This window comes from Mus caroli, chromosome X (assembly GCF_900094665.2).
Source record: "Mus caroli chromosome X, CAROLI_EIJ_v1.1, whole genome shotgun sequence".
Taxonomy (NCBI): domain Eukaryota; kingdom Metazoa; phylum Chordata; class Mammalia; order Rodentia; family Muridae; genus Mus; species Mus caroli.
Window position 1 is genome coordinate 70,776,231 of NC_034589.1, and position 10,309 is coordinate 70,786,539.

A 10,309-nucleotide genomic window follows, 5' to 3' on the forward strand; every position below is an offset into this window, starting at 1 on the left:
AAAAGAATGGGAATGGGTGGGTAGGGAAGTGGGGGGCGCTATGGGGGACTTTTGGGATAGCATTGGAAATGTAACTGAGGAAAATATGTAATAAAAATATTAAAAATTAAAAAAAAAACTTTTAGAACAGACAGTAAAGTATTAAGACTCTAGATTAAAATAGAGAAGTATTACCAGAAGTCCAAATTAAATGTGAGGCTCAGTTTGACTTCAAGTGGAGGATTAATATTATAAGACAAAGGGCATAGAATTCTGATAGAAGGCACCTCTTAGAATATCCTAAAATATAACTTTTCAGGGTTCTGTTCTTAGGCAATTTTTCTGTGATTTTCAATGATTTGAATTTTAGTCACATTATATGAAACTAATAGGGTAACGTGTGCTTATCCCATCCCAACAAGGACCAGAACTTCAAAAGCATATATTTCAAAATGTAATAAGCAGGGCTGGGGAGATGGCTCAGTGGTTAAGAGCGCGACTGCTCTTCTGAAAGTCATGAGTTCAATTCCCAGCAACCACATGGTGGCTCACAACCATCTGTTACAAGATTGGTACCCTCTTCTGGAGTGTCTGAAGACAGCTACAGTGTAATTACATATAATAAATAAATAAATAAATCTTTAAAAAAAAGTAATAAGCAAGGTAATTTTCAAAAGAACTATAGTATTTCCTACTTGTTCTGTATAACAGTGCCCTTTTACCCATACCCACTAGTAATAATGGTCTTATAATTTTTCCAGTTTGACAAATATGTCATTGTACTGGCTGGTTTTGTGTGTCAAGTTGGCACAGGCTGGAGTTATCACGGAGAAAGGAGCTTCAGTTGGGGAAATTCCTCCATGAGATCCAGCTGTGGGGCATTTTCTCAATTAGTGATCAAGGGTGGAGGGCACCTTTTAGGTGGGATCATCTCTGGCTGGTAGTCTTGGGTTCTATAAGAGAGCAGGCTGAGCAAGCCAGGAGAAGCAAGCCAGTAAGAAACATCCCTCCCTGGCCTCTGCATCAGCTCCTGCTTCCTGACCTTCTTGAGTTCCAGTCCTGACTTCCTTTGGTGATAAACAACAACATGGAAGTGTAAGCTGAATAAACCCTTTCCTCCCCAACTTGCTTCTTGGTCATGATGTTTGTGCAGGAATAGAAACCCTGACTAAGACAACCATGTTATCTGAATCACTGATAATCTTTTTCTAGTAGGATATTAAGATTAAAATTTTATTATGCTTTTACTATTCAGATCTGTGTTTATACATAAATAACACATACATATTTTATATGCTGATTTGGGTTCCCCTTATTTCCATGCTGATGCTTCAAACTCCAATACTTCCAAATATGGCTGGATTTAGAGATGGGTTTTAAAGAGAAAATTAGTTAAAATAAGGTTACTAGTGCAGACCCTAAGTCCTTTATAATAAGAGATGACTACAATATAGAAAGGTACAGAGGGAAGACCATACAAGGGTACAGGGACAAGTCAACATCTAAAAGCTAAAGAGAGATTGAAGAAGAAATTAAATCTTCTGACCCTTTGATCTTAAACTTTTTTTGTTTGTTTGTTTTCGAAACAGGGTTTCTCTGTGTAGCCTTGGCTGTCCTGGAACTCATTCTGTAGACCAGGCTGGTCTCGAACTCAGAAATCTGCCCGTCTCTTCCTCCCAAGTGCTGGGATTAAAGGCGTGTGCCACCACTGCCCAGCTTAAACTACCTTTTAACACTGTGAGATGATAAATCTAATACTTTAGGAAGGTAAATATCATGTATATAGTATATGATTATATAATAAAATATTTTGAAATGAGTTAGCTTGGTATGGAGTAGTTGGTAATAAAGAATAATATAGGACATAAAATACAAATTAAAAGGACAGGGTAGCAAAAGAAAAGTAGTCAGTGGATTTTTAAAATATGTATTATGTAGTTTCAGTTACATACTTATTATAGTCTCTATATAAGAGATGTTACTAGACATAAGTTGGGGGCATCAATTTTCTCTTTACTAGATATACAATGAATCCAAGTTATTCTTCACTTACTGTGCATGATGTTGGAGGCCTGGAACCCAGGGTCCTGGGGCTGTGTTTTAGCTGCATTGGGGAGGAAGCGTTGCATGTTCTCTGTGATGTACCAGCTTTGGTTCTCATCAAATATAGAAAACAGGATGACATTTCTTTTGTCTGACATCATCTGTTAATAACATATATTAAAAAGGAGAAGGAAATGTCACTCATACTATAGGGAGGAGTTAGCAGCCCAGAATAAAGGGATAGCATAGAGTATACTATTAAATCCATGTACTGGCAGAGGGATGGGCATTTTGAGTGATGAATGAATGTTCAGAACTAATGAAACCTCAAGGTAGGAAGGTAACTAGATCTAGTAAATTTCATTCCTTCTGGACCCAAGATCATATACTGGTATAGTTTGTGCCAGTGTTTTTGCTTTTCATATGTTTAAAGTAGAGAAATGTAGATCTTAAAAGAACATCCAAATCAAATAAAAATTAATACCATTCTGAATTCTTAAATTTCAAATACCTTTATATAAGGCTATCAGCTTATAGGAAATTTAAAAAAACATAAAAGGAAATAAGATATGACAGGATGAACACTGAATTATACCATAAAGATTTTGTTCAAAAAATTCCCTCAGGATCTTAGAATAGCACTTTATATAATGAACTAAATTCTTTTTTGAGTCACCTGCTAATTGAATATAAGATTTTTTTCCTTTTTTTGTTGGATATTTTCTTTATTTACATATCAAATGTTATCCCCTTTCCTGGTTTCCCCTCCAGAAAACAGCCTCCCCCTATTCCCTCCCTCCCTCCCTCCCTCCCCCTGCTCACCAANCCACCCACTCCCGATTCCTGGCCCTGGTATTCCCCTACACTGGGGCATAGAGCCTTCATAGGACAAAGGGCTTCTCCTCCCATTGATTTCCGACTAGACCATCCTCTGCTGCATATGCACCTAGAGCCATGAGTTCCACCATATGTCCTCTTTGGTTGGTGGTTTAGTCCCAGGGAGCTCTGGGGGTACTGGCTACTTCACATTGTTATTCCTCCTAGGGGGCTGCAAACCCCTTCAGCTCCTTAGGTCCTTTTTCTAGCTCCTTCATTGGGGGCCCTATGCTCAGTCCAACGGATGGCTGTGAGCCTCCACTTCTGTATTTGTCAGGCACTGGCAGAGCCTCTCAGGATACAGTTATATCAGGCTCCTCTCAGGAAGCACTTGTTGGCATCTGCAACAGTGTCTGGGTTTGGTGATTGTATATGAGATGGATCCCCAGGTGAGTGGATGGTCATTTCTTCAGTCTCTACTCCACACTTTGTCTCTGTAACTCCTTTCATGGGTGCTTTGTTCCATGCTTCTAAGAAGGATAGAAGTATCCACACTATGGTCTTCCTTCTTCTTGAGTTTCATGTGGTTTATGAATTGTATCTTGGGTATTCTGAGCTTCTGGGCTTCTGGGCTTCTGGGCTAATATCCACTTATCAGTGAGTGTATATCACGTGTGTTCTTTTGTGATTGGGTTGCCTCACTCAGGATGATATCCTCCAGATCCATCCATTTGCCTAAGAATTTCATAAATTCATTATTTTTAATAGCTGAGTAGTACTCCATTGTGTAAATATACCACATTTTCTGTATCCATTCCTCTGTTGAGGGACATCTGGGTTCTTTCCAGCTTTTGGCTATTGTATATAAGGCTGCTATGAACACAGTGGAGCATGTGTCCTTATTAAATGTTGGAGCATCTTCTGGGTTTATGCCCAGGAGTGGTATTGCTGGGTCCTCAGGTAGTACTATGTCCAATTTTCTGAGGAACTGCCAAACTGATTTCCAGAGTGGTTGTACCAGTTTGCAATCCCACCAGCAATGGAGGAGTATTCCTTTTTCTCTACATCCTCGCCAGCATCTGCTGTCCCCTGAGTTTTTTATCTTAGCCATTCTGACTGGTATGAGGTGGAATCTCAGGGTTGTTTTGATTTGCATTTCCCTGATGACTAAGGATGTTGGACATCTTTTTAGGTGCTTCTCAGTCATTCAGTATTCCTCAGTTGAGAATTATTTGTTTAGCTCTATACTCCATTTTTGAATAGGGTGATTTGGTTCTCTGGAGTCTACCTTCTAGAGTTCTTTGTATATATTGGATATTAGCCCTCTATCGGGTGTAGGATTGGGAAAGATCTTTTCCCAATCTGTTGGTTGCTGTTTTGTTCTATTAATAGTGTTATTTGCCTTACAGAAGCTTTGCAATTTTTTTACCATTTAATTTTTTTATTAGATATTTTCTTCATTTACATTTCAAATGCTATCCCCAAAGCTCCCTATACCCTCCCCTCACCCAGCTCCCCAACCCACCCACTCCCACTTCCTGGACCTGGCATTCCCCCTGTACTGGGGCATATGATCTTCAAAAGACCAATGACCTCACCTCCCATTGATGGTCGACTAGGCCATCCTCTGCTACATATGCAACTACAGACACAGCTCTGGCGGGTACTGGTTAGTTCATATTGTTGTTCCTCCTATAGCGTTGCAGACCCTGGGAGGATGTGTGGAAAGAGGAACACTCCTCCATTGTTGGTGGGATTGCAAGCTGGTACACTCTGGAAATCTGTCCAGTGGTTCCTCAGAAAATTAAACATAGTACTACCAGGAGATCCAGCAATTCCTCTCCTAGGCATATACCCAGAAGATGTTCCAACTTATAATAAGGACACATGCTTCACTATGTTCATAGCAGCCTTATTTATAATAGCCAGAAGCTGGAAAGAACCCAGATGTCCCTCAACAGAAGAATACAGAAAATGTGGTACATTTACACAATGAAGTACTATTCAGCTATTAAAAACAATGAATTTATGAAATTCTTAGGCAAATGGATGGATCTGGAGGATATCATCCTGAATGAGGTAACCCAATCACAAAAGAACACACATGATATGCACTCACTGAGAAGCTTTCCAATTTTATGAGGTCTCATTTGTTGATTCTTGATCTTACATGACAAGCCATTGGTGTTCTGTTCTGGATTTTTTCCCCTGTGCCCATAAGTTCAAGGCTTGTCCCCACTTTCTCCTCTATAAGTTTCAGTGTCTCTGGTTTTATGTGAAAGTCCTTGATCCACTTGGACTTGAGCTTTGTACAAGGAGATAAGAATGGATTGATTTGCCTTCTTCTACATGCCAACTGCCACTGGAGCCAGCAACATTTGTTGAAAATGCTGTCTTTTTTCCACTGGATGGTTTTAGCTCCTTTGTTAAAGATCAAGTGACCATAGGTGTGTGGGTTCATTTCTGGGTCTTCAATTCTATTCCATTGATCTACCTGACTTTCACTGTACCAGTACCATGCAGGTTTTATCACAATTGCTCTGTAGTACAGCTTGAGGTCAGGGATAGTGATTCCCCCAGAAGTTCTTTTATTGTTGAGAATAGTTTTCACTACCTTTTTGTTGTTGTTGTTATTTCAAATGAATTTGGAAATTGCTCTTTCTAAATCTATGAAGAATTGAGTTAAAATTTTGATGGGGGTTGCATTGAATAAGTAGATAGCTTTTGGCAAGATGGCCATTTTTACTATACTAATCCTGCCAATCCATGAGCATGGGAGATCTTTTCATCGTCTGAGATCTTCTTTGATTTCTTTCTTCAGAGGCTTGAAGGTCTTATCATACAGATCTTTCATTTGCTTAGTTAGAGTCACACTATTTTTTATATTTTAAAAGTATTTTATATTATTTGTGACTATTGAGAAGGGTGTTGTTTCCCTAATTTCTTTCTCAGCCTCTTTATCCTTTGTGCAGAGGAAGGCCATTGATTTGTTTGAATTAATTTTATATCCAGCTACTGCACTAAAGCTGTTTATCAGGTTTAGGAGTTCTCTGGTGGAGTTTTTGGGGTCACTTATATATACTATCATATCATCTGCAAATAGTGATATTTTGACTTCTTCCTTTCCAATTTGTATCCCTTTGATCTAATTGCTCTGGCTAGGACTTCAAATACTACATTGAATAGGTAGGGAAAGAGTGGACAGCCATGTCTAGTCCCTGAATTTAGTGGGATTGCTTCGAGTTTCTCTCCATTTAGTTTGATGTTGGCTACTGGTTTGCTGTAGATTGCTTTTATCATGTTTAGGTATGGGCCTTGAATTCCTGATCTCTCCAGGACTTTTATCTTGAACAGGCATTGGATTTTGTCACATGCTTTCTCAGCATCTAATAAGATGATCGTATGATTTTTTTTCTTTGAGTTTGTTTATATAGAGGATTACGTTGAATGATTTCTGTATATTGAACAATCCCTACATTCCTGGCATGAAGTCTACTTGATCATGATGGATGATCCTTTTGATGTGTTTTTGGATTCTGTTTGCAAGAATTTTATGAGTAGTTTTGCATTGATATTCATAAGGGAAACTGGTCTGGAGTTCTCTATCTTTGTTGGATCTTTGTGTGGTTTAGGTATCAGAGTAATTGTGGCTTCATAGAATGAATTGGGTAGAGTACCCTCTGCTTCTATTTTGTGGAATAGTTTGTGAAGAACTGGAATTAGATCTTCTTTGAAGGTCTGATAGAACTCTGCACTAAACCCATCAGGTCCTGGGATTTTTTTTTTTTTTTTGGTCGGGAGACTATTAATGACAGTTTTTATTTCTTTAGAGGATATGGGACTGTTTAGATCATTAATCTGATCCTGATTTAACTTTGGTACCTGGTATCTGGAGTATAAGATTTAATATCTAAACTTCATATGTGTAAATTTCATTTTATATGACCCATAGTTACAAAAGCCAAACTGCTGAAGAGGAAATTAGAGAATATATATTTCAGTCATCTTTCAGAAGCTGTGGAAAAGTATAATTAAGAAATATTCTTAGAAGAGATATTTTGCCATATCCAAATATTAGTTGAAAGTCCTACACTCTGGATTTGTATGCTATACCTTCTAACTAGTAGAAATTTATGTATTCTAAAAAGTCCAAATGAATTCATATTCAAGCCTCAAAATATGGCAGTAAGCTGTTCTGGAGCTAAGAATTGAGATTTTTATAAATAACTAAATTTTTCTTACTCAGATAATTTTCTAAAGCAGTAGAAATAATTTAAGTTCTAACCACAATCTGAGACAATTTTCCTCTATTTTGTTGAGCAAATATTTGTTCCTTACTAAATGTCACATACTGTTGTAGATGCTAGAAATATGTTACTTTTTTTCCTAGACCGTATTCGAATTTTTTTTAATGAAATATGTTACTTTTATTTTCTGACAGGGTTTTGCTCACACGACAGGCTGGCCTAGAACTTCCTATGTTTTCCAAGCAGGCCTTGAAAACACTCACCTAACTCAGTCTCCCCTGTACTTAGATTGAAGGCATGTACAATCAACATGGCTAATTTTAAGGTGCTTTTGATTCATCCATAATGAGATGTCCAGGAAAGAAACAGGTTGTAGGCATAAGTTTGTAGGTTTTAAAATTTGTAGAGGTCAGATTGTATTTCAGTTGGTAGTTTGCCTAGCATGCACAAAGCCATGGGTATAGCTTGACTTTCTCAGACCTGCCAGCAGTATAAATAAAGATAGGGAGGGTTCTAATATAGTTTAAAGTTTAGGCCTTCATTAGTCTCCGAGGTAGCTCATCTAATTTAACCTGTCTTGTCTCTGCTCCAATGCAGTGTCTATCCTCCCAGAGTGCTCTCTGAATCTCTCCTCTGCTCTCTTTACCCAGGATCTCTCTATCTGTCCAGCTATTGGATGTCACATTATTATTACAGCCAATCAGATACAATTATAGATTGTCTTCAGGCTAGTGAGGAAGGACAAATATTTACAAAATACGAGACCAGTCATGGGTATTAGAAATAACAATACTAAGATACTGACAGCACTTAGCACTCCGATGACACAGAATTAACAACTGAATATACAGAGACAATCCATCACACTTGTTCTCCAACATACTAGCCTGATCCCCAGTACTGCTTAAACTGGACATGGTGTCACACACTATAATTCCAGTATTCACAATGTATAGGCAAGAGGACCAGATGTCAAAGACAAGACTGTCTTCAACTACATAAAGAGTTCGAGGCAAGCCTGGAACACCTGAAACCCTGTCTCAAAAAATGGTAATTTAAATGTAGGTGGCAATTAGATGAGTAAGAATGGGGAGACTCCTTTTGGGTGGGGGGAGCAAAGTTCCAGATTGGAACTGAGTTAAATAGAAAGAATCTAGGATCCTGGCTTTTTATGTTTTATTAGAAGACAAGTTACTCAGAAAACTAAAATATAATGAAAGCTAAGTGGAACTCACCATAATCACTTTTATTGGGTAATATTTTCTATAAGTTATATAGGTATCTATATCAAGAGAATATAGGGAATATCTAGAAGTTCATAGGCATTTTATTCGACTTTTACTTTCAAATTTAGTACTTGGAAAGAAAAGATTTCACCTGGTTTCCCCTTTGATCTACAGATTCTTTGTAGCAGATGAGAAGAGGGCCAATCAGTCCTGAAGCTAGATCTCTCTCAGGGTTAATGAAACTTGAATAATAGCGGGTCAGGCACCGTGGATCTGATTTAGTTGGTCCATCTTCTACTGTAACTGTCCACTTGTACTTGAATATCTCTCCTGGATGAATTGGCAAATCCTTCACGTGCTTTATACCTATCCACATTCAAACCAGAAACAGAATATTAGAATATAATGAGCTACATATTTTGTAATGTTGAATTAAGTTTGGCCCAAACCAGCTTCTATATATACATTTCAAGTTCTCTCTGCATGGAAACTGTAACTTAAATTAGTATATGGATATTTTTAACCTAACTTGGAAGTATATTCTTATAACAAGGAGCTGAGTCTTAGCATATCATAACAGCTGAACCTCTAGCTCATTAAAGGCTGAGGCTGTGAAAATGTTGTATAAAAAACCCACTGTCTGCATTTAATCAGGCTATTTCTATTTCACTTTCTGTTCTCTGTCTATAAATACGGTTCTCTTCCTCTCAGTGGTAAGCTGAAGTATTCTGAATTATTTTTGGTCCAAAATTAATTCATGAATTATGTCAAGTTCAGTGTATCTAAAGTTCCCCCTTTAACAATAATCAGTTCTTATTTCAAGGAGACTACTAATCCATGTGCATGTGAATTTTTTTCAGCAAGCAGAAAGTAAAATGGCACCTGTAGCAAATTTAAGATTCAAACAATTGTTTTATACAATAAAAATGGGCCAAGGAAGGCTGGAGAGATGGCTCAGCAGTTAAGAGCACTGACTGCTCTTCCAGAGGTCCTGAGTTCAATTCCCAGCAACCACATGGTGGCTCACAGTCATCTGTAATGAGGTCTGATGCCCTCTTCTGGTGTGTCTGAAGACAGCGACAGTGTACTCACATAAAATAAATAAATAAACCTTTAAAAAAATGGGCGAAGAAGACTTTTCTATAAAGATATAAATCTTTTTTTCTTCTTTTGAGCTCCTAGTCCCATAATGATGACACTGAAACTAATTATTTATTAATAAATGCCTAGATCATAAATTGTGGCTCATTCCATGAGCATCTCATAACTCATTTAATCCATGTAAACTATTATATGTCTTACACATGGTTAGTTTACCTCTCCTTCTTTCTTACCATCTACTTCAGCATCTCTCGCAGCATCTCACTCAGCATCTCACTTGAATCTCTTGTCTCTGTCCAGAGTTCAGCTATCTGATGGTTTATGTTCATTTCTCTTTATTCCTTCACCCTTTCCCAGAAGACTCTCTCTTCCTGCCAGAGTAACATCTCCTATTTTCTGCATCAGCTCATTGGCCATCAGCTTTTATAATTGACAGGTGTTGCTTATAAAAGATTCTTTCTATGCTTTTGATAACATTATTTCAAAAAGGTATCCCTCTTATTACAAATAATAGAAGTAATAAGAATATTTGTATATTCTTACATAATGTATTTTATTTTAATAGTAAAATGATTAGGACTGTGGGCAAGAAAAAGCAAGAGTATATTACCTAGTTCTATGGTAAATATATTTGCAAATTGATTTTTCATTAATAAAATGGTATGAATTTACAAGAGATAGAAGAGAGAATATCAGATATAGGAGATGCCATAGAAGAGATTGACACAACTGTCAATGAAACTTCAAAACATAACAACTTCGAAACCCAAAGCATCCAGGAAATTCAGGACACAATGAAAAGACCAAATACAAGAAAATCTGGATTAAAAGAGAATGAAGATTCTCAGTTCGAAGGGCCTGAAATGTCTTCAACAAAATCAAAGAAGAAAACTTCCC

At 37.5% G+C, this 10,309-nt stretch overlaps 1 protein-coding gene across 1 annotated transcript in view; it reads right to left on the reverse strand.

The window, feature by feature from the left end:
* F8 (coagulation factor VIII) overlaps positions 1 to 10,309 on the reverse strand; it is a 276,933-nt gene that overhangs the window by 98,970 nt on the left and 167,654 nt on the right. Inside the window, exons 11-12 of the mRNA XM_029473023.1 lie at positions 8,463 to 8,677; positions 2,033 to 2,183 (exon numbers count right to left, since the gene is read on the reverse strand). Of these exons, the coding sequence (XP_029328883.1) occupies positions 2,033 to 2,183; positions 8,463 to 8,677 (366 nt within the window). The remainder of the gene's footprint in view (positions 1 to 2,032; positions 2,184 to 8,462; positions 8,678 to 10,309) is intronic.